Source organism: Stegastes partitus, unplaced genomic scaffold (assembly GCF_000690725.1).
Source record: "Stegastes partitus isolate 25-593 unplaced genomic scaffold, Stegastes_partitus-1.0.2 Scaffold374, whole genome shotgun sequence".
Taxonomy (NCBI): Eukaryota; Metazoa; Chordata; class Actinopteri; family Pomacentridae; genus Stegastes; species Stegastes partitus.
This window is the reverse complement of record NW_007578105.1, coordinates 350,855-375,705: the sequence shown is the minus strand read 5'-3', so window position 1 is coordinate 375,705 and position 24,851 is coordinate 350,855. Positions and strand designations below refer to the sequence as shown.

The 24,851-nt window shown below is 38.9% G+C and overlaps 1 protein-coding gene across 1 annotated transcript in view; it reads left to right on the top strand.

The window, feature by feature from the left end:
• The window catches only part of pla2r1 (phospholipase A2 receptor 1), a 28,448-nt gene extending 5,683 nt beyond the window's left edge, over nt 1-22,765 (top strand). Inside the window, exons 6-30 of the mRNA XM_008284822.1 lie at nt 275-424; nt 730-924; nt 1,031-1,194; nt 1,491-1,601; nt 3,480-3,592; nt 3,704-3,873; nt 3,960-4,168; nt 6,252-6,397; nt 7,536-7,620; nt 7,723-7,858; nt 7,938-7,973; nt 9,033-9,193; nt 10,691-10,755; nt 11,102-11,205; nt 11,283-11,419; nt 13,294-13,411; nt 13,555-13,694; nt 14,852-14,993; nt 16,259-16,494; nt 18,066-18,246; nt 18,365-18,499; nt 19,165-19,287; nt 19,364-19,540; nt 21,545-21,580; nt 21,737-22,765. Coding sequence (XP_008283044.1) covers nt 275-424; nt 730-924; nt 1,031-1,194; nt 1,491-1,601; nt 3,480-3,592; nt 3,704-3,873; nt 3,960-4,168; nt 6,252-6,397; nt 7,536-7,620; nt 7,723-7,858; nt 7,938-7,973; nt 9,033-9,193; nt 10,691-10,755; nt 11,102-11,205; nt 11,283-11,419; nt 13,294-13,411; nt 13,555-13,694; nt 14,852-14,993; nt 16,259-16,494; nt 18,066-18,246; nt 18,365-18,499; nt 19,165-19,287; nt 19,364-19,540; nt 21,545-21,580; nt 21,737-21,954 — 3,488 coding nt within the window. The 3' untranslated portion in view covers nt 21,955-22,765. The remainder of the gene's footprint in view (nt 1-274; nt 425-729; nt 925-1,030; nt 1,195-1,490; nt 1,602-3,479; nt 3,593-3,703; nt 3,874-3,959; nt 4,169-6,251; nt 6,398-7,535; nt 7,621-7,722; nt 7,859-7,937; nt 7,974-9,032; nt 9,194-10,690; nt 10,756-11,101; nt 11,206-11,282; nt 11,420-13,293; nt 13,412-13,554; nt 13,695-14,851; nt 14,994-16,258; nt 16,495-18,065; nt 18,247-18,364; nt 18,500-19,164; nt 19,288-19,363; nt 19,541-21,544; nt 21,581-21,736) is intronic.
• The last annotated feature ends 2,086 nt before the right edge of the window (nt 22,766-24,851 follow it).

Here is a 24,851-nt window from a genome sequence, read left to right as displayed (position 1 = left end):
CAGGTATATGTTGGATGTTCTGAAAAAGCAAGTCAGATCCATGAAGGCTCCACCTTCGCAACCTTCAGGACTTAAAGGATCTGCTCCTAAAGTCTTAATCACAGGACACCTTCAGAGGTGTTGTGGAGTCCATGAGTCCAGTGGGGTATAATAATGTTGATGATAAGATTATTGATAATGTTGTTTATTTGAGTCTTGTGGCAGCAAAAAAATAAAGGAAATAAAACCAAGCAGCTGTCAACAAGACATTGTGTCTTCACTGTGTTCCCTTTAGCTCTGCCTGCCAGCCCCTTGAAAGACAACAGACAGTGTGGAGTGTACAACTCAGCCTTCGAGGGTCACTGGCAGAGTCTTTCCTGTGAATCTGCTCTTCCTTACATCTGCAAGAAGACGCCGAATGACACCCGCCGAGCTGAGCCTCTAGGTGAGAGATAGACACACACATATTGCGTTAACGCTGAACATGGAAAGTGCCTCCCTGCATCTTCAGAGGCGTTTTAGACTGTGGCAGTTATGAAATATTTGAGTCTAAGCTCAAAATGTACGAGGAACATTTTTAGGTCTTGTAGTTCTTGGCTGCCACAGCTGCACTGCACCTGGAGAGTGAACTTCTGACCTTCCTCTCTGTTGCCCTGCTGGTGGCTAGACCAAAACAATGTCTGCTGTGAATCTGAGTTATTCTGGTCTGTACTCTTCTGATTTGTCCTCTTTTGGCTCTTCCTCTTGCAGAGAACTGGCAGTATATCCCTACTGAGTGCGCTAATGGCTGGTGGCCTCATAACGGTTTCTGCTACTGGGTACTGTCAGAAACAGAAGCAGGAAGCTGGGAGGAGTCTTCCAGGGCCTGTGGCACTCAGGGAGCAAACCTCACCAGCCTCCACTCCTTGTCCGAAGTGGAAATGCTGCTCAACCTCCTGACTAACTGTAAGGAGCGTCATGCAATACGGATACACAGCGTTGTGTTTTTTATAGACACCAAATACAATTTTGTTTGTGTGGGAATGCTATGGTGCGACCTTGTGTTGTGCAGTTTCTGGGCAGAGTTCGGAGGTGTGGATCGGTCTTTGGAAAGAGGCGTCATCACCAACTGTGGAGTGGTCTGATGGTTCACCAGTAACTCTCACTCTGTGGCACCAGTATCAGCCTCTGCACAACCTGACGAATACAACGCTCTGCACCAAAGTGGACAAGAAGGTAAAAAACTCTGCCTTGGTGTTTCTTCTTACTAAATATTTGTATCACTGATTAATCTGCCTGTTGTTAGTGTTTTGGCCTCTTACAGAAAGACAGAAAACAGAATTATGCTCTGTTTTCTAGTACCTAAGCTTAAGTGTTTTTTTGTCCTGCACAAGATGTTTCATTTACTGTAATTTAAGAAAAACAAAAAGCACAATATTCATTTATTCATTTGAGTAAATCACTGCCTTTTAATTCTTTTGATTTCTAATGTGTCCTTAAAGTCCTTCATAAAATGCTGACTTCCTTCACAGACAGGTAACTGGCTTTTGGCCTCGTGTGACGAGCGACTGCCTGCTGTGTGCAGAGGAGAAAGCCAGAATCCCGTTCATGACCGTGGAGCCTGGGATGAGGGTTGTCCTGAGGTAGGAACATGAACGCACATGTACCCACACATCCACGTCGGCATGCGCTCAACCGCTGGTGTGTCTTTGTGCAAGACGAGTCATCCAGGAGTGCTAGTTTAGCTCCACTTCCACTGTAGTGGAAAGTCAAAAAAGTATTACTTTGTTTTAAAAAAAAATAGCCTCTTAGTTTCTCTTTACTTGCTAAAATGACATTTTAATACTTTAACACGCGCTACCTAAGAAAATTCACAAGTTTTGTACGTAAACACAACCTATTTTCAAGTGTGTCCGGCAGATTGTGTGCTGTGCAATGCAGTGTTTTACAATAGCTCCTTAGAGATCCTGACTTGCACCAGACAAGAGCCACACGCCTGCTGCAGTTCAACTTCAGAGCAAGTTAGCCCTTTAGAAGCACAATGAGCTGATTCACTCGACTGCTGACGTATTGTCTGGCATTCGTGTTGCTCCTTGACTCTGTTTACAAGAATATCAGACTCCTGAGTCATCAGGCTACTTCATACCCTGGAACATGAGGCCAAAAATTGCCCTGGAGGCACAGTGTTCACGGACATGCTCGAGCAGTCTCTAATTATCCATGCCAGGGTTTTAGCAAACAAAACTATGATCTCCACTGAAGTCTCTTCATTTTCTGTGTCATATAAGGTAATGCATATGAATGTTTCCCTTAACGTGGATTTGTCAGCAGTAGAAAACAATTTCATAATCCTGTTTAAAAAGAAAGCTCTGAGTTCTGACTTCATGAACATGTTGCTGTTTTCCGCTTGACCCCAAGTATAAGGAGGCTTGGGGGTGGATGTTACAGAGGGGTAAAGGGGGGCAAATTCACACCACTTGTCTAAACACACATGCACACACTTACATACACTCACAGTCCTGCATGTTACTGCACAGATATCGTAGTAGTAGTACGAATATGACACTGATGTCGTGGAAGGGATAGAAAAAGAATACCTTTGAGAAATCCATCCATCCATCCATTATCTATACACCGCTTAATCCTCACTAGGGTCGCGGGGGGCTGGAGCCTATCCCAGCTGACTTAGGGTGAAGGCAGTGGACACCCTGGACAGGTCACCAGACAACCAAGGACACTCACATTCACACCTACAGACAATTTAGAATTACCAGTTAACCTCAACATGTTTTTGGACCTTGTGGGAGGAAGCCGGAGAACCTGGAGAGAACCCACGCTGCACGGGGAGAACATGCAAACTCCACGCAGGGAGATTGCCCCCACCGGGACGTGAACCGGCAACCTTCTTTTGAGAAATCTTACAATGAAAAATAGAACATTTACTAGTAGCTGAGCGAGATATACGAGTTTATGGATAAAAATGTCACTGCTTTTTTGATTTAACAAAAGACGCCAAATATTTAATATCAATGTCTGAATAACACACACAAGAGCTGATCGACACCTTAAAATGGGCAAACTTTTGATTTAAGTCATGAACTCAGATCTAAAAAAGCCATATGTAGGAAACATCTTGCATTTAATCAGACTGATCAGCACCATCTTTTAGTACTTTTGGTGCTATAGAAACATTTTGGCTGATACCAAAAAGCAGGACTTTCAAGTATCAGCTCACGTGAGACGATGACTTTTAAATGTTTTTTTTTTTCAATACTGCGAGAATGAATTATTTTACAAACCTACACAATCTGGACGTGTTGGATGGAGGTTATTGCAAAAAAAAATCGGCCTATTTGGATGAACTGATGGGAGGAAAGAAGCACAACCAGATAAAACATGCGGTTTGTTTGTGAACGTGAAAGACTCACGGTAACCTCCACAAAAAAGAATTAATCTTTGATATGATGCAATGCAGTACTAACATGGATTAGTTGACATTTTTGTTTTGCTGAATCTTTTAGGGCTGGAAGCGACATGGCCATTCCTGTTACACAGTGACCACTCATGCACAGAACTATGAAGATGCCCTGATGGGATATTACTGCAAGGCTCCTCTTCTTACTGTGGAAAACAGGTGCAATACAAATGATTTACTGTGTTGACAGAAAACTGCCTCTTGTTTTTTTTTATCTTGTTGCAGCATTTAAACCTGTCACCTTTCCTCATTCCTTCCTCATGCTGGCAGGTTTGAGCAGGCGTTTGTCAACAGTCTGCTGAGTGAGAACGAAGCCAACAGCAGCCTTTATTACTGGATCGGCCTCATGGACATGGACAGGACAGGAGAGTACCGCTGGCTTCCTCACAATGACTCCTCTCTGCCCCTCATGTTCACGCACTGGAACAAACACCAGCCAGGTAGCCGGGAGTTGGAAAAGGAATTCTTAGGAATAAGTTCAGTTTGGGTTTATCGTGAATCTCTCTTCATCTTTTCCTTTTGCTAGTCAGTGCTGGTGGCTGTGTTGCTATGTCAGGTGGCCCCGCTCTGGGTCACTGGGAGGTCAAAGACTGCAAGTCGCACAAGGCCTTGTCGGTGTGCAAGCAGAGCATCAGCAGCTACCATGACGTCCCGCTGCCGGAGCACCACATCGATGCCTACGCCCCCTGTCCTCCAGGCTGGGATTCACACTCTGGGCTGTTCCACTGTTTCAAGGTGTGGTAATCTCATCTTTTCTATAGGCTCCTCTGCTCTGTCTGAATGCACACCTGTGATCACACCCCTGTTCTTTGCTTTTGTCCAGATGTCTTATCCAAAGTTTTGTACATCATTTGATACAAGGTGAAAAGTTCCATATATTAGCAAAGTTGTCTCAAACAAACCCCGTACTAACGACAACCGAGAGGGTCAAACTGCAGCACCTCCGACCTCCCTCCTCAGGCCTCTCTCATGCCGTTATCATCGCCCCCTGCTGGTCGGAGGATGTATACTGCAAATATATATATATATATAAACTAGTGCAAATAATAATATACATCAATAGTAGTTATTAATCCCTCAGAGCCCCAAGGGGTTTCTGTTTATTCTTTGCTCCTGTCATGTTTTTCTTTCTTTCTGTCTTTTGGCTTATATTTTACAACAGTATAAAGTCCTGCACCTGTTTGTATAACTGCATGATCAGAAGCAGTGAGAACTCAAAGCATGACTTTTTTGCTCTATTACACAGTTAAAGTGACATAAATCATAATAATCATTATAACAAGAAAGGATGAATGCCTCAGTCCTCTACACCTTCATTTATTTTACAAATGTTGAAAAAAGCTAACTACGAACTAACACGTACAAGATTTGGCAACTGCAAATACAAAAACGTTACCATAACTTGGGAAAAAATATTGACTTTACATTCTGTAGATATTTTACGACTTTTGTTTTTAATTTGCTTCCACACTTGTCATTTATCTGCTCTGTGTAAACACAGCCTGCAGTTCAGACCGAAAAGCCCTTGAATTTCTGTCATGTGACTGCTGGTTGCAGCTGAGTCACCTGAGGCTTCCCGCTTGTGCTGACAAGTACGGAATTCTTTGATTTTTAAAGGATGTGGTTCGACAAAAAATAAAAAATTTTGGCAAATTTTTAAATAGGACATGCAGAATAAAGGGATTTTGATGAAATCTCAAAATTGTAAACTTTGATTTGCTTAATTTTCTCTGATCAAACAGAGCACTGAACTTCCTTCCATTACATTGATAATTGTCACTCTGTTATCTAACACCTATCAGATAAAAAATTCCAGTGTAGGTGTTTAGTCTGACAGTAAAAGTTTGGTGCTTAACAGTTTTTATTTGTCTTTCCTTACAAGCTTAAAACGCAACCAAGAAAGCAGCGCCAACAAGAAGTACAGCAGTGCCCTTGACTTATGAAACTTGGAACAAACTTTGAAATTAGGCCTTGTAGATCTAATATGAGTGAAGATTTACCAGTGGACTGATGAATTTGTTTAGAAAACAGATTTTGTTGAACTATTTGTCCCATATAAACCCGGTTGACTCCCAGAAATGGGGCCTCTGGAGAGAGGTCTGCGGTTGCATCTTTCTCTCTCCTGCTTAAATACACTTAAGATAATATTGGCTTTACCAAACCACAAACTATTTCATCTGTTTGTTCATTTTCTATAAATACTTCTCCTGTTAAGGCTCACATGGGACTGTCCCAGCAACTACTAAGCAGCAGGCAGAGTACATATGATCCAACACAGGACTAATATATATATATATATATAGCATTTTACAAAAAAAAAAGAAAATGAACTGAATGTCTGTCCGAATGGTTGCCAATATATATATATATATATACATTTTACAAAAAAAAAAAGAAAATGTAAGTGAATGTCTGTCCGAATGGTTGCCAATTATTTGACTAATCAGCTTATCATTTCAGCTGCATAGATAACAGGGTTGGTTTCTGAGTGGACAGCGTAGTAAAGAACAGTCTCAAAAGCAATAATTTGAACTGAAGAAAGGGTTTAAAAAAGAAAACATTATTAGTTTCACTAAAAATGCATTCACTGCAGGACTCTAATCTCACTTGTCTTTTCCTTGTATACGTTTTATTTATAATGAATTTGAAATTTTATCATATTCTGACAATTCTGGCCTACAAAAATGGTATGAAATTGCTGAAAAAAATCAGCTAATATATAAGAAATATCATTTCAAATTCAGAATCTGTGTAAATGTGAACATTTCTGCAGTTTAAACTTGTAATGCTCAGCTGACCATCAGTGTTGCTCTGCTAGGTGTTCCACGATGAGAAAGTCCTGATGAAGCGCTCCTGGGTGGAAGCAGATTTCTTCTGCCAGGCCCTCGGGGCTCAGCTGGCCAGTTTCCATCACTATGAGGAGCAGGTGTTTGTTAAGCAGCACCTCAGTACGATGTTTGAAGGGTTGGTACAGCCCCACAGGGCTCATCAGTGCAGGAATGTTGTGGGAACTGATATGCATCTGTTGAGGTGTTTTTATTTTTAATGTGCATAGCTGAGTGAACACAGAATTTAATTACTGGGTTCTGAAGATAAAATGTACCCTAGGAATGTTTTAGATTACTTCTCCGCAGGGAAAAACACATCTTTAATGAAAACATAACCTACATAAGTCATGTAAAATGCAGGAAATTTGTAAAATGTCAGTGATTTTTCATTTTAGCCAGTCTTGCAAATTAGTGAGTAGTTCTGTTTATTAATAATATTTGGGTTATTGATTTTTATATCATTAGCATTATGTTATTTGCTAGGAAAGTAGTTTAAAGCTTTTATAATCAGCAAGCAATTAAAACCAAGATACAGGATTAAAATTCACAAGACAGAAGCTAATTAACTATGCAAATGATAACAATCTAAAATGTGTGAAGATGTCAAGCATAAAATGAGTTTTAAGAAGTGATTGCAGGTCATTAAAGTCCAATGCTTAGCTGCTCTGACAGCAAAGTCACACACTCATCTAGTCTCAGATCTTAGAAAAAGTCTTGCAGTTGCAGTCGACAAACACGTGTGCAACAGCCTCTGCATCTTTAGAGCTTAAAACTGGTTTAATGTTCAATATTTTTGAGACTACAGTAACAAAACAGTCTCAGATTGGGGGGAGATTTTTTTTTAAATTGAGGCCAACAACAAAAAACACATCTTAATTCTTACAACAGACTTCACGTTGCTCGCAATGGTCTCAAAATATAAGCTTGATCTGCACATTCAGGAATTTTTGGCCAATGAAGACTCAAATTTGAATGAATTTAACTAAAGAAAATAGTTAGATTTACAATCTTTTACATGTTAGACATCTAACCATAAGCTTTTAAGATGTTAAGAACTGATTGTAGCATTTTTCATATTTTTGAGACTTAGATCGTGTGTGAAACAGGCCACTGATGAAATATATTTTTGGTTCCTTCATCTCATAATACAGTGTGCAGTGTGTCCCCATGTAGCCCAGCTTCTCTTCTCATCTGTCCGTCCTGTGTATGACTTATGTTGCAGTGTGTTTGTGTTCTGCTCTTCTTTTTTTTTCTTTTCTTTTTTTTTTTTTTAGAACAGAGGGTCGCTGGTTCTGGGTGGGTTTAAATAAGAGAGACCCTGACTATCCTGGAGTCTGGGAGTGGTCGGATGGTTCTCCTGTAAGTGCACAGAGGTGTTCACTAAAGCATCTAAACAGCCCATCTACACCGTAATATTGAGAGAATGTTCATTCCTGTGATTGCGCATCTGCCTTTGTGCAGGTGGTGACATCCTTTATTGAGGATAAGAACGAGGAGGATGACCGGAGGGACTGTGCCATGTACAGTGACCTGACCAACGCTCTCATGCCGCAGCCCTGCGACACCAAACATGAGTGGATCTGCAAAATGTCTAGAGGTGAACAACAAAACGCTGCAACTTTCCTCACACACATATCAGCACCGTGTTATTTACCAAAGTCTGTTTAATGTTGCAGGTGATAAACTGAAGAAACCCTACTGGTACACTGAGCGTAAGTAACGTCTTTACTTCATTGCTTTTTGACATATCAAACTTTATAGATACACACTGTGGACATTGTTAATCAGCATAGGATCTAAAGCAACTCAGGCAAACCTGCCCGTGCTGGGTAAAACAAGACCGAGCTAAAAAGGTCACACAGCTTACTGAAAACATTTAACATTTGTTAATAAAAGCAGACTGACTATTGCAGACACATAATCACAGGTGTTGGTCCTGTCACATTTTTAGTTTCTGTAAGTTCATTGTTTTCTGCAAACTGAAGTCCTGCACCTCTGTGGAAACAGCACGACCATAGCTAGAAGTAAGTAAAAAATGTCTTTTGTGCAGTAAAACAAAGTCATAATGTCACAAATCATTTAAAAAAAATAAAAATAAAAAAATACTACTGCAAGTCTTGACTTTCTTACATTATTTATTTGACAAAATTTAAAAAAACAAAAACTTGGAGTCAACAATTGAAGCTTTTTTTTTTCCAAAGAAAAAATGATGCCTTTATATACTGTAGACATTTTTCTACTTCTGGCTTTTATAAATGGTGTAAATGTTGTGATTTGTTTTTCATATAACATCTTTTTGAAAAGTCAGTAAAATGTTGGCAAATGTATTAGATATTAACTCTTAGTTAAAATCAGATCTACAAAAAGCAATATTCAGTGTACTGTAGAAAACAAAGAATACGCACACTGCACACTCAAGATGGCAGCATTCAGTGTTTATGATGCAAAGGATTTTAAATTGAATTTTAAACTGCTTCAGAGGAATTTCCATCAAGTTATGCTGTGCAATTTAATAGTGCAGCACAATCTGCTGATAGCTGTAGCTGACAACCTTAATAATCGTTTACCACACATATTTTGATGTTGATTTCTTTAATAATCCTCATTATTTTAGAGGGTAAAACCTTTACAAACATTCTGTTAAAGCTAGGAATGGCATCATTGAATCTGCAAAATCCTCAATCTGTCAGCGATTAGAACTGTTCATTTAGTCATTATACCAATTTTATTATTTGAAAACGCGTCCTGTTGCTGTAATTGTCCTCCCACAGAGAGCGAGCCGTGGGTGTTTTACCGCGGAGCTGAGTACCTGCTGGCCAAGCAGCCCTTTAACTGGGACGCCGTCTCTCTGGCCTGTCAGATGATGGGAGCCTACCTGCTGTCCATTCACTCCAGAGAGGAGCTGCACTTCGTCAAGGAGCGCTTACGACGGGTCTGTTGCTGCCACTGTTTATAGACTTTAACTCATTGGCCACTTTTTATAGGGACACCTGTGAAATTCAGTGCAATCCAATACAACAGCTTTGAAATCAATTCTTAAGTTCACGAAGCTTTTAGATTTTCAGCTATTGTCAAAGTTGATAAAGAGGAGATGACTACATTATGGTTTTATAGAGGTCATAATTGGTGGTGGTGTTGTTAGTAATATTTTGCCCATTCATGAAGACTCACAAAGTTCAAGTATCAGCAGAGTGACCAGGTGTAATAGCATTTAATAAGATGTATATTTTTTGCACATTATTTACCACTGAATTTGGAAAAATCAAAATTTGTAGTGTAAGTATGTTCGCTAATATAATAAAAATGTCTATCTTTAGAAAACAAAATCAGCATGTGTGTAGGTGATACAGCAAGTTATTCGATTTTTTAAAATTTAATTGTGAAACATGCTCTATCAAAGTGTTTTTTGGTCATTTTTCTAACCATTTTCAATATAATAGCTAAATAATACAGCTTGTTTCAACAGAAATGTTATTTTAAATCACAACACAGAAGTAATTGATGCAGTAATTTGATGGAAAAAAAACAAACAAAAAACCCCAACAAAAGCCCAAATTAACATACTTTTCAAAAGTTCTAATAATTTGAGATTCTGGCATTCTAAAGCCATTATCATTACAATTAAAACAAAAAAGAAAATATTTAGGTTTATGTAAAATTAGTCTAGAATATATTAAACTTTCATGATGTTCACATTTTTTGAGATACTTTCGTATTTCTGTAGAGGTACAACAATTACAGTCCCACCTATTTTCTCCTCATATTATGATTTTAATGTGAACATGCAGCTCACATTTACTTTTTCCCAGCGTGAATACTCCCACCACCTATTCGCAGTGGTCTCGGTGACATCCGGACTCTTGGACTTGTGCACGTTTTTGCTTTCCAGTGAGCCGGAGCACAACCACGAGTACACAGCCAAAGAAATGCACTCAATCACAGAGGTTTGTCTCCATTGAATGGCCTAGTAGTCCCATTCTTCGAGCAGTTCACTCACATGGTGTAAAACCGACAAGTGTGAACACAATCGACACACTCGTTTCTCATACAAACTCAAGTGTTTACAGACACACGTCGGCGAGCTAATATGCACCTAATACGAAGATGCTTAAATGCTTGAGTGATCCTACACAGGAGGTGGAAGAAAAAGGCACTTTTTTTTTTTTTTTTTTGGCAGCAGCCTTTTGGATCGGACTAAAGCATTCTCTTGTGGTGCCGAGGCTTGTGAGGAGGGGATAATGGGAACAAAACGAGGCAATGAATGAAGCGGAGCGCAGGCCAAGGAGAGCGAATGAATAGCCGCTCATGTCCGAGAGGTTCTGAAAAGCCGATCTTCCAGCTCCGCGAGGACTGGAGTGCAAAGGAGGCAGGCAAAAGTGAAGTTCTTTTTTTTTTTTTAATCTGTGTTCCTTTCACTGTGTCTCTTCAGCTCTCACTGGGCCCAACTGACTGGTGGATCGGCCTGTCCACTGGGCAGCCTGGAGACGAGATCAGGTGTGTGAGTTTTTGACTTTATTGTGGTGCTTTGTTCAGCATTGTGAGTAAAGAAATGTTGATTTTGATAACTGTTACCAGTTTACAAAAGTAAATATAACCACAGTTTTATTTCCAATTATGAAACATGTTACAAATTATATTAAAATTAATTATATTATAAGTCAGCTGGTGGCCAGATATTGAACAGAAGGATATATAGGAAGGATGGTGTCTCAGTAGTTGGAGCAATTGCATTAAAGATCTACATGACGTTAGTTGCAGACATGAAAACCCACAGACAGTTTCATTAAGGCTGGACCATCTGCCAGGAGTGTAACATTGTTTGTGATTTGTTTTGTTGCAGGTGGAGCGACAAGACAGATGTGGAGTTTCAAAACTGGGCTGAGGGGGGTGCCGGTAGTGGCTTTAGGAAAAATGGGTTGTGTGTCAGCATGTCTTCATCAACAGGTAAAGAAACATGCACATTAAGGGGCAGTATATGTACTTGCACGTGGTAACAATGGCATTTGCTTGATACATTGCAGGAAAGTGGTCGACGAGTAAATGCAGCGATCTGCACGGCTACGTTTGCAAGAGAAGGACTGTGTCTGTGGTGGAGACTCCCAGGGAGCCTCACTACATCGGAGGATGTCCAGAGAAATGGCTGTACTTCGGACACAAGGTTCAGACAAACGCTAAAGTAGATGCACACACCCACAAATGCAAAATAATGAATTTGAATGAAACTCAAATAGTCTGCGTTCTGCCCCAGCAAGGTGTGGCCGAGACGCACTGTTTTAAAGTGACCCATCTTTCCCAGGTCCCAAGTAGCCATAGAATCAGATTGTTGAGGTCTGACATCTACAGACCTTATGAGCTGGATTTAGTTGGAAGCCAAAGAATACAAAAGGTTAAAATGACAAACAACAAATCTGTCTAAAGAAAACTTTACGATAAACCAACCAAAACCAACAAAGCTAAATAAAATACACGTCTGTACCTACTTGTTAAAGATAAGAAACAGAAGAAAACATAAGAAACAGGAGAAAACAAAGTCAAAAGAAATGCCTGCATATCCCTACAAGCTTCTACAGATTAACAAAGTCATCCGTATGGCCAAAGCTGCAGGTGGGCAGATGGGATAAGAGTGTGGCCTGCTAGGAGGAGAAGGACATGAGTGGTTCCCCCGAGGCCTGTACTACAAAACAAGTTCAACATACCCAAAATATCTCCTCGTTATCTGGCTTCGCTAAAACTAACACTGCTGCCTCGCTAACATGAAGCTGGTTATCAACTGGTAGAGTCAAGAAAGAGGCACCAGATGACCAATCACAAACACTGACGTTAGTACCAAGAAGGCCATCAAACTTTACTGTTTAGAAGAAGTAAAAGTCTGAAATATATCAGTGATCCTCCTCTAAAAGTAGGTTTTGGACCACAGACTGTATATTTCTTATACGGTCTGCGTTGCAGTAACTACATCCATCTTTCATACAGTCCATGGTGTGGAGGAGTGTCCATTTATTACACACCACTACATACCACTGCTACACGCACATTATAGAGTACAAACTTCAAAAAAGTGTCTTGTTTCACTCTGTTCTCCTCCTCAAATGAGCTTTAAAATGGTAATTACTCTAAATTTCCAGCTTCCTCTAGGAATAAAGCAGGATACTTGTTTTTACATTCACATTTTCTAACTGTTTTCAACTTCAGAATAATCCCCCGCTGACAGCGCTCACTAAATACTCTTGCTTAAATCACATAAACCGCTATCATCTACTCTAACTTTAGACCTGGAATTTTGTTTTCTTTTTCATAAATGATTGCAATTAATACATTATTTAGATTGGTGGCAGCATCTATGCAATATTTAGTAATGAAAGACACATTTTGAAAAGTTGAATGTCCTTTTCCTTTCGGAACATAAATCTGCAGGAGCGTTTGTAATAGTTTATGGCCTATGGAGCAATTTATTTGAAGTAATTTTCTACTAAAACATCATGTGAGAAAAGTAATTAGTCAGAATTTTTAAAGTGACTTGATGAGACTGACAAGCATTTTGGTGCCAGATAAGATGCACTTGCATGGAATTACTTATTATATTATTATCTCGTTCTGCATATTAAATAGATTAGAAAGCCTTGTTGCAGCGTCTGTCCTCTCTCTCCTTGAACATAACATATGGAACAAAGTGTGAGTTGGTTTTTAAGGGGATTTTTTTTTTTTGACTGCTGACAGAAAATGAGGACAGAGAGATGATAATAGCTGTTGGACCTAAACTATAGACTTGTCTGGGGTTGATTCTGAGTCCTATTGGCTACAAGGGCAACCATAACTGTGTAATGTTGCCAAGTTTAATCATAAGAAACAGAGCTGTCAGTGTCTAAACATCAGCTGCCAAACTCTGATTTTTTTCTTGTTCACTAGTAACAAGAAATTAAATCCTGACCCCTTCAAACCACAGTCCTTAGCGGTGATCTGGGAATACTGATTAGAATTCCACAATGTGATATTCATGTTTTTTGTTGGATGTGTGTGTTTGTGTGTTGCCAGTGTCTCCTGCTTCACCTCCTTGGCAGTCCAAAGGAGGGAAAGAGTTGGAAAGATGCCCAGTCCATCTGCTCATCGTTTGAAGGCTCGCTGGTGGCCATAGAAGATGAGATCGAACAAGGTACAACCATCTGATGGTGGCTGATTTTGTACACAAACACCATCAGACAAGAGTGTTTCTTTATCTCCATTGGTGGGCATGTCGGAAAGGAAAACCGATCCTTTTGATTATTTTTTTCTGTTGTTATGCCATCATCTCTGCAGCCTACATCACAATGTTGCTCCAGGGAAGTTCTGTGGGTGTGTGGATCGGTCTGCGGGATGAGGACACCATGAAATGGACCAACGGGAAACCAGTCAGCTACACCAACTGGTCTCCAATTGAACCGAAGAGCTATCTCACTGTAAGCTGCAGTGCATACTTTAGGTTGACCTACACTGCCAACTGCTTGTATTGTAGTGATTTGTTGCTTCTTATTGGGATAAGAAAAGATTAAACTTTATTAACCCCAAAGGAAATTATTTTTGCTCCGAAAACAAAATCACATCAAACATGCAGTGCAAAAAATAAAAATAAACATGATAAAATAAGACTAAGTGCTATATAAGAGAAGTGCTATATAAATAAAGTTTGATTTGATTTGATTTAAAATGGGGGAAAAAAAGTCACTCATGTTAAAGAAATATTGCAAATGAAATTAAAATATTACATCAGACAATTAAATATTGCACAATACAGACATGGTGTACATGAAATCAAAATATTCCACATGACAGTGAAATATTATGCATGTTTGTAACTGTGTGGATATTTGCCCACAAGTCATCGGGATAATTTGCCAAAAGGAATCTCCATCCATCCATCCATTATCTATACACCGCTTAATCCTCACTAGGGTCGCGGGGGGGCTGGAGTCTATCCCAGCTGACTTAGGGTGAAGGCAGGGGACACCCTGGACAGGTCGCCAGTCTATCACAGGGCTACACTTAGAGACAGACAACCAAGCACACTCACATTCACACCTACGGACAATTTAGAATCACCAATTAACCTCAACATGTGCACGGGAGAACATGCAAACTGGTGCCCCCACCGGGACGCAAACCAGCGACCTTTTTGCTGCGAGGAGCAAAGAAGCTGATAAATACATGTTCAATATTAAAGACAAAAGTAGCCCCAGGTCTCTTTGGACGATGGTGTCTTTGCCAAATGAGAGTCTGTAAAATGTGCCAGCCAGGAGAGTTTAGTATACATTCAGGCTACAGCAACCTGACATGATCTAGGCAGAAAACCCTCTGGACTGGTAGTTCTTGAGTGCTGCACGGCAAAAATAACTCCTCTAACTATGTTTTGACAAAAAAACAGAAGTGCATTTTAAAATAATCACAGATCTTGTGAACTGTGAACAACGCCATAACCATCATTCTACCTGTGCAGACACAACACAAATGTTAGTTGCTGGTCATTCTCAAGATTGGTGGACACAACTTCATAAATGTGTTTTTGTCAGGAGGTCAGTGTGTTCCTATGTGTAATCATTTGCACTTTCTGATCTCACAGGAGGAGGAGTGGCTTAGTGGCTTTGCAGATGAACCACTTTGTACTGTTCTGTCCAACAACCACAATTTCCATCTGACGGGGAAGTGGTATGATGAGAAGTGCAGCGAGAGTGGTTATGGCTTTGTCTGTCAGAAACCTCAAGGTGAGCCCCCCTCTGTTTTCTTCTCTTTAGTTTTACTCTGTCCGTCACTGTTTTTCCAACACATCTGTCTTCATCTTTTGCTGTCAGAACGTTGTAGCATTCGGCTACTGAATGGTCTTTCATACACTTGTAACATATTCTGTCTGCAAGTCAAAAAATCCCCTTGCCCTCTTGAGGTTGAACGCTGAGTGCTGACAGGTGTTTCTAACGGCGCACTGACACCACATGCGCCTTGATGGTCGCCCATCACATTTCTGTGGGTTCACCAGACCAAATATTTAAATGAATAATTTGACGTTTTGGGAAATGTGTTTAGTGACTTCTTTGCCAAGAATTAGAAGATCAGTGTGACTCCAATAAATAGCAGATGTGCACAGGAAAAGAGAACGTGATACACAACGAGGAGCCTTGTAGATGACTTTATGACTTCATAGCAAGTGAAGATGCTCTTTTGCATGTGGATGTGTAATGTTTCCTTGTCGGAGATCAGGAGGAGACATGATCACAAAACGTAAACTCCTGGTTGGCCTTGCAAACAGAAAGGTCAGGTTGTAGTACTACTCGTAGAACTCTATAGGTTAGAAAAAAAAAACACCACAATGATGTAAAGAGTAAATATGAATTAAAAAAAAAAAAAAGAGCAGTTCATCACATAAGTGTACCATCTCATCTACTAGATATGGTGCTTAAGCTACAGCTTTAGCATACTGTATAGCTGCCAGTGGAACTGAAAGATGATTTTGCTTATATTATATATATATGACAAATATAATGAATTTAATAACTTCATAAAAATATGGTAAGAGATTTGTTTTAATTATTACAATCTGGGATATGTCAATGAATAGCAACAATATTGATTCTAATGCATTATTATTTTTTGTGCCATATCAGATTAACACAAAAACTCAGCACCTTATAGACAAAAATGTCTCCATCATGTAAAATTATTATATATTAAGATTATTTTTACATTTCACTGATTACATTTTTCAACCAGCAGTATTTTAATGCTTTAAATGTCCATTTGCTTACATGATACTGTTGTTGTTTTTATGAGAAAAAAAAAAAAAAAATATATATATATATATTTTCCATACACCTTTAACTATTGGTCTGTTCATTGATGAAAATGATAGCAAATCAATCATCTTTTGTTTGCGTATGTCTTCAACAGTAACAGCTGGAAGGAACCATTCTGATCCATGCTACCAGTGTCTCACCTGCTCCCCACATTCTCCTCTCTTTTGTTTCCCTTGTCACAGATACAACCAAACCCCCCACACACTCCTATCACCACCCTCTCCCTGACAATATTGAGTACAGGAGCCGCAGCTACAAGGTTGTGTCTGGCAACATGAGCTGGTACGACGCGATGCATATGTGCATAGAGAATGATTCTGACCTAGTGAGCGTTACAGATGCCTACCACCAGGCTTTCCTTACTGTCCTTGTCAACAGATTGGCAGTACCCCACTGGATCGGACTGTATAGTCAAGACGTATGTATTATCCTCATGCAATAAGTACTGTATACCCCTGCCCTGTGTGTGTCTGCTGTATATTGTAGGTTTGTTTGCTTTTCTAGTGTGTCTTTAGAGAAATAGCTCAATTTTTTTTTTTTATGCTCTTATGTCGTTGCATAGAATATAAAGCTATGGCTAGTTGTTGTTTGGGTAGCTTAGCCTAAAAAACAGAATCAACTGGTTATAGCTTCATATTTAATAGACAGACATGAGAGCTGGTCAAACTCCAGCACGAATTTACAAACAATTTATTTAAAGAATAATCATGAATTGCAGATAATAGACATCTACATGTGCACTTTTTAAAAAAACAAAAACTATGTTGTTTTGCAGGACTATGTTGCCAAACAGGATTTAATTACCAGATCTTAAAAGGAAAATCTCAAGATTTTTGAGTAATAAGTTCACATATGAGGTGGGCCTATTAAGTAACAAGGCTAAACCAGTGACCACAAATCATGACTTATATGTTGACCAGTGTGTATTGATTTAAAACCCCTCGAGTTTTAAACCACTCAAATTAAGTAAAAAATAAAAATCACTTGTACAATCATTTCTTATTGCTTAATAGCCACGCCTCATAGTTGGAAAAAAACATGGCTTGGAAATAAATGTTTCTAAGGAAAACCCTGTTACTCACAGGCCTGAATTACAAAGAAAGTGTTGCAAAAAGTCCCAAAAGATTCTTTCATTGCACCTCTAACCAACTAATGTGTTTCCTTTAGTCTGTTTCACATTCGCTACAGTTGTCTCTTGTATATTTAGGTTGTTTTTTTTCTTCTCCTGGCCTTTTGCCCATGTAGAGATGTTTCTATTTGCAGCATGTACTTTCCCAGCAGACTGTCACAGACTTAACATTTGGATTCAAGTATTACTGAGCCCTTGTGGAGTGTCTTAGTCATACAGAGCAACCAACACAGGAAGGGACAGAGCTAATTCTCTCTCGGCTTCTCCTTTATTTTTCTGTTCGTTGAACTTTTTAACCATCCAAGTTACATATTAACTAATAACTGTAATGTTTTTATTATAGCAACTACTGTGATTGTCTCTAATCACATTGCTGGATTGTTAAATCATGGAACAAAGAGTGTGTGTTGCTGCTGTGACTCAGAAACTGGGTTTGGGCATTTCATGAACTAAAGCTCGGTACATGATGTTACTTTGATAAGAGACATAAAAACTATTTTAATGTTTTTTGAGGGATTTATATTGTAGAGAAACTACAAACCTTGTATGAAGGAAGAAGAATTACCGACTAATATTTGTGACTTCATTATGAGAAGTGAAACATACACAGAAAAACAATCTAATGCGTCCCTCCCATGGGAAAACCCCAAAACCAGTGACGGTTGTTCATATAAATGTTAACCCACATTGTGTTTGTGTCCAATTGGGTAACGCCCCTCTTTAGTCTTACACAAACACCTTTTGAAAATAGATTATTCACAGTTTAACAACAATTAAAAAAATCTTGATAAGACATGCATACACAAGCTGATGTCCGCAGAGTTTAGCTTCCTGACTGACCCGTCGGTGCATCCTTGCAGAGTGGCATCAACTATCAGTGGTCGGATGGCAGCGACACAGTGTACACCCACTGGGACGGGGGCGACGACGACGACGACTTTGTGACCGGAGAGTGCGTCTACATGGATGTGAGCGGAGGCTGGCGGCGAGCTGACTGTGAAACTCTCCTGCCAGGAGCTCTGTGTCATGTTCCCCCACCAAGTCAGTGCAATCTAACACCGCATCTCTTCAGCTGTTTCTGATATTCATGATTTTTTTATTTTTTTTTAAAGTGTGAAAATACACACCATTTAGTGCCTTCTCCTGCTGTCTCTCGCAGGCAATAAACCATTTATCTCGTACGAGCTGGCGTGCCCCTCCACTTGGATGAAATTTGGACACGGCTGTTACAACTTTGAGCCTGTGATGGAGGAACTTACTTTTGAGGAGGCGAGAGAGCACTGCAGGCGTAAAGGTGTGGCTTTTGAATATTTGTCATCAGTGCAGCTATTATCTGTGTTATTTTCATTCAGTCTGTCATGACTGATAATTAGAAAATAAATGAGAGAATTTGCTGTTATCATCACTCTGTTCTGCTGGATGAAATTCAGACTCCCCCTACAGGTGACATGTGGGAGTTGCACTGAAATGTGGCAATTTTAAAGGACTAGTTACTTAGAAATGGTAGTCTGTGATATAAATACCCTTTTAATACTTTCTATACAATCAATGTTTTTGATTTGCATTATTTTGCAACACTTTATAGAGGAACTGTTTAAGATTTTGCTAAATATGCTGTCTGTCCAAGAGTTGGATAAAAAGGTCAGTATAGCTGATACTAAGCCACTGCCAGTCACTAGTTAGCTAAGCATAAGGGTGAAAAAGCCAGCCTGGTTCTGTTTAAAGATAACATCCACCCACCAGCAACTCTAAAGATGAATATTTCACACAGTATATCTTATTTTTTGATTCCGTGTAGTTGTGATTTTTCAGTTGGGTGTATCCATCCTTGACTAACACATTGATTTCCTGGAGTCTCCTCTTGTTGCTCAGCGACCTCATGGGAAAGCGAATAAACACTTTTCCCCAAAATGTTGCACCTTTATACTCCACAGTTCTTGTTCTATTGTCCCTCTCTAGTCAACACCTCAGATGTCCTGACCATTGAGAGTGACACAGAGAATCGCTTTGTTCTGGAGCAGCTGTGGTCATCTGGGTTACACAACCCCAACTTGTGGTTGGGCTTGTACTTCAACATTGACAGTAAGAATCTATTGCTCTTGTGTATTCGTCAGAAAATCACAGTCCCGTTTCATTAAACTGTTGAATCTGCTTTTAGCTGATTCTTTCACCTGGGTTGATGGGTCACCAATGGACTTCACCAACTGGCCCCACAAAGCTCCAGACCCCAAACTGCTGACCGCAAATGACTGTGCTGCTATCAGGGTGGTGGACGGTGTCTGGCTTCACGCACAGTGCACAGAGCGGCTCAGCTTCATCTGCAAAACTATCTCAAGTAAGTTACACTGCTGTAACTTCGGGGCCTTCTAAAACTGTTTTGGGTTGACACATGGAACATATTAGAGTGTTGTTTGGCTGTCTTTACCTGTGGATTGCCAAAATCTGTAGTGCCAATGAAAGAATTCACACCCTTGGAAGTTTTCATCTTTTGTTATTTTTCAACATTGAATCATGGTCGATTTAATTTGGCTTTTTGGACAAATGTGAATATCAGTTTGTAACTTCTTCAGGGGAGTCATAGGTGTCTTGGTGGCCTCCCTTACTAGTCTTTTTCTTGCACGTTCAGTTTTTGAGAGCTTTGGAGACATTCTGCACTTGGCAGATTTACACATGCCATATTTCTTACATTTCTTAAAGGTGGAATTAACTCAAATGGATATTCAGTGAGGGCTGCACGGTGGATCGGTGGTTAGCACCGTCGCGTCGCAGCTAGAACATCCCTGGCTTGTGTCCCAGTGAGGACACCTGGGATTTTTCAGTGTTTGCATGTTCTGCTTGTGGGTTCTCCGGCTTCCTCCCACAGTCCAGAAAATGCTGAGGTTAACTGGTGATTCTAAATTGTTTGTGAATGTGAGTGTGCTTGGTTGTTTGTCTCTATGTGTAACCCTGTGATAGACTGGTGGCCAGGGTGTCCCCTGCCTTCACCCTGAGTCAGCCCTTCACGACCCTAGTGAGGATTAAGCGGTGCATAGGTAATGGATGGATAGATATTCAGTGACTTGTTAATGTTTCTTGTATCCATCCCCCAACTTACGTTTTTCAATAACTTTTTCAAAGAGTTCCTTGAAGTTTTTTTTTTGTTGTTGTAATGATGTAGTTTCAAAAAAGAATACTGATCCAGCAGTGACTGGAACTTGCAGATGCATTTATTTATACTACAATCATTGGAGACACATCCGCTGCACTCAGATGATCTTTAATTTGAGTAAATGTGTGACTTGTAGCACCATTTGACTGGTCTAACTGTTGAATTAGGTGAGTCACTTTAATGGGTGTGAATATGAAAACAGTCACTTGTTTTACGTTTGATCTTTTTTATATATGAATTAATTCACAATAATTCAAAAAAAATCTGTTTTCACTTTGCCATGGAAGAGCTTTTTTTTTTTTTTTTTTTTGGAAATTGTTGTCAAAAAGGCCAAATTAAATGGACAATAATTTCACGTTGAAAAGCAATAAAAGGGGAGAATTTCCTACAAATTAGCAATGAGTTCTGTTGGCAGTAAAATGTGAAGTAAGCAGAAGATCAAGTATAAGCCACAAACACAAAGCCCCTGTATACTTCTGTTATTGTCGGGGTTTTCTTTAAGAGCTAAGGTACAATCCATGGTTTTATATTCAACATTAATCATAAAACCACTTGTATATTAAAGGGATTGTTTGTCTTGATAAACCCAGAAAAAATGATCACCTCATTCTGCAGTTCCCCTCAAACTCTACTCTCCATTTCAGTCATTGTTTTGGTCCTCATATGCTCAAATGTATTGCTTTCACTGTTTTGAAAAATTCCTAATAAACTCTCTCCTGCCTAGCAACAAGCTGGTGAACATAGTGAAACATTTTGCTGCTTAAAAAAAAGTAGAACCAAATCTAAAAGAAATGCATCTGCATTTGTCACTGGATGCAGAGAGATGTGTCCATTCACTTGGCATAGATGCGCTTTCATTTGCACAGTTAACGTTTGTAACTGTTTTCAGGTTTCGATACTTGCATAGTCTAACAAAGAAGTCTGTGGTTTTTACAGAATTTCTGCAAAAGCCTTTGCACAATGACTGTGGCAGTGATGCACAAAGTAGACAAAACCGCGAGAAATAAATACAGCTTTCATACTGATTCTTTTGACAATCTTGCCTGCACTGTTTTTTTTTTTTTAACAAGATCACATTTCATGCTGTAACTGCTGAGAAGTAATGCCAGCGTAGAACTTCCTCTTTGTTCTGAATACCCAAGATGATATATGATAAGGATACTGAACTTCACTGTGCTGGTTCTGTTGCAGATGTGATTACTGAGGTGGAAGTGGAACCGCTAAATGGTAAAGTGCACATTAAATTCAATAACTTCAAAACCTTTGACAAATTCATTGTGTCCCGTAGTTGCCATAAGCTCCATCATCTCATTATAAGGCTCGACTAGAAGCTGTGCAGTGTGTGCTTTAGCATGCTAAGAGTGACTGCGTTGTGTCTTCCAGGTTTACATCACGGTATCATCCCCGCTGCAGTGCTGGTGGCTGTGCTGATCTTTGCCCTGCTGGCAGGGGCAATATGGTTTCTGTACAGGAGGAACTCTGCACGTTTTCGTGGTCTCCCAACTCTCGGCAGCGCTTATTACAGACAAAGCAGCTCACAGGCTACAGAGTCAGATGGAAACGTGCTGATCACCGACCTGGAGGCTCACTCAGGAGAATAGCACTAAGTGACTCCTTTCCCTTTTCTAAGGCTTCTTGTTGTTTCCCCCTCATTCTGTGCATATCTCACCATTTCACCATCAGGTATGAATGCCACATGACACTGTAAAGCTGTGACGCTGACTCCTCAGGACAGTGGTGAGATGATGGCGGCACTCTTTCTCGAGTTTGAGAACGTGTGTGAAGGATGCTGGTTGCTCTCTAGTGTTGTTTATTCAAATCATTTACATGAGATAAAGGTTTGTGAAGATATTTCTTGTGTTGACACTGAAGAGCCCCACGTTTGAATTTATGCTGTTTTGAACACATTTCGTTTAAATGAGTGTTGAAGAAGGAATGCTAGAGAGCTTTAAACTCGGTAAAAGAGGTGCTGAACACAGAATTTGGTAATCCTGCACCATAAGGATTATTTAATTATAATTGGTAAACAGTATTAGAAAGATTTGAAAGATTCAAACAGGTAATGGAAGATTTTGATCTGCCTGTTGAGTTCCATAAACACAAAATATAAATTACAGTGATATTTGTTATGCAATTTTGTATATTTTATTCAAAATTCAGGAGCTGTTGAGTCTGTACACACGGTACATCGGTTTTGTCAGTATTACTTTTTGTATTGTTATTTTCTTATGTGTATACAATGCTGTATATTGATACCAGAGGGGTTTTTTTGTATGTTCAAAACTAACAGATAATGTGTAGGGCATGGCTGATGAAGTTTTTCAGTTTTTGTCTGCTGATGCAAAGCAAATTGAGGGATGTATTTTGCACAGTTTTACTAGTGTTTTAATAAATTGACTTTAGGTTGAGTCATTTTCAGTTTCGTTACTGAGTCATGATGTGTGACACAAGAGTGGTCAAAGAGGGGAACTACAGGGAACTCTCTCTCTGTACAAGTTTCCTTTTTACTTTGTTCTCTCTTTTTTTAGCAGCTAATAGGACTTTAACATGCGTCATGACCACAATTTGCTATTTCCTCTTTACAAAATAACCTCAAAATGTACGTTAGAAGTGACCGACTCAAGTTCTGTAGAATCAGTTTCATGTGTTTTCCCGTCATTACAGATTGGCCTAAGTTTTGACAATGCCTTGCTGTTGGTTTTATTTATTTTTTAGAGAAAAGTCTAATAACGTGACAGAAAAGAACACAACAAAATAGGCTGCAACAAAACTACTCCTGGCCCTGATATGTCCAGTTTTTCTTCAAGTTAGTAGGTCAGATGCACTCCCTGTTTACTATATAGGACAATGCTGATAAAGTAGGCCAGGTAGATCATTCTTTTTTTAAGATAATTTATGCTTCCCTTACCCTTTGTACTCTCATATTACCATAAAAAACCTCTTGATGACTTGCCGCAAAACATTGTCTCTGCAGAAACAGTGCTGAGTTTGAAGGCCTTTGTGTAATAATCACCTAATGTTGTATTGATCTCAGTAAGACACACTCTAAGGCAATATCTGACAACAGGATGTACAGTAATTAATTATTCATAACAGCTTTATACTGTGTACCAATAAAAAAACAAAAAACATAGGAGCTGCTGTGTGTGCAGATAATAAAGAGAAAGAGTCTGCGGTCAGTTGTTATGGGGACTTCTACTGCAGCTGAACACCAGCACTGAATGCGCGAGTCTCAGTTCACGGAAACAAGAGGTGGGCGTGTAGTTGGTAACTGGAATATCCGGGCTGTGAGGGAATGTGAGAGGAGGAGGACAAGCTGTAAAGATACAAAAGGAAAAAGAACAACTGAGACTTCAAAATCAAAGTGTTGCATGAAGTTTGACTGTCCATTACGTTCCCTGTTTTGCCACTTCCATCACAGACAGGCCAGTCCATAATGTAATCAATCCAAGCACAGATTCATAATTAAAGATGCACACCACTGACTAACTCTAAATATCATTATTCTGATTGTTTATGAAAGGATTTTGGCAAAATAATGAGACACTCTGGTCAAAATGTTTGATTGTATCATAGATTTGACTTGACAGCTGGTATTTTTAAATCAGCATCTTCATTTTAGTTGACAGAGTGAATCTTTGATTTAGCATCCCATAATTCTTCTGAGCCATAATTTTGATTGATAATACAGTGCCGCTCTCATTTTATGCTGGGTTTAGTGTCTTTTTGACTCCACATCTCAGAATTTATGACATACTAACTCATCAATCAACTATATAGTTTAACTTTAATATTAATAACAATATTTATTTATTTATAGAAATTGTTTGTCTGTATAAAATTAGTTAAAATGATAAAACACCACACTAAATAAAAAATAAATAAATAAACAAGTAAAAGGAAATACTTAGCAAAAATGAACATAGTAAGCAATCACTTATCAAATATTTCTTATCCAGAGAAGACATGAATGTGAGACACAAGCTATACAAAAAGATTCAAAAATAGAAAACCCACACAGCAATATAAATAATAAATAAATATTATAAATAAATAATAATGACATATTACCTATATATATGTTTTCTCTAATAAAACAAAAATAAATACAACATAAAATAAATGCAACAAAATAAAAATATAATATAAATACTATATATATATATATTATAGATAAATTGTTATTTAAAAAGTATGTATATTATTTTATTTGATCAAAAATGAAACCTACATACTAAAATATAAGCAACTAATAAGTATAAACATTATAAATAATAATGTGTATACATGTTATATCTAATAAAGCATGAAATAAAAAATAAATGCAAATAAAAAATAAAATAAATACTTCATATATCTCTCATAGATAAATTATATGTTATTAAAAAAGTGCATATTTTATTTTATTTTATATGCATATGGTATACTTATCAGATACCAAGTCAAAATAATAAAAACCCCACGCTAACTGGAAAGAATAGATAAATAAAAGGAAATA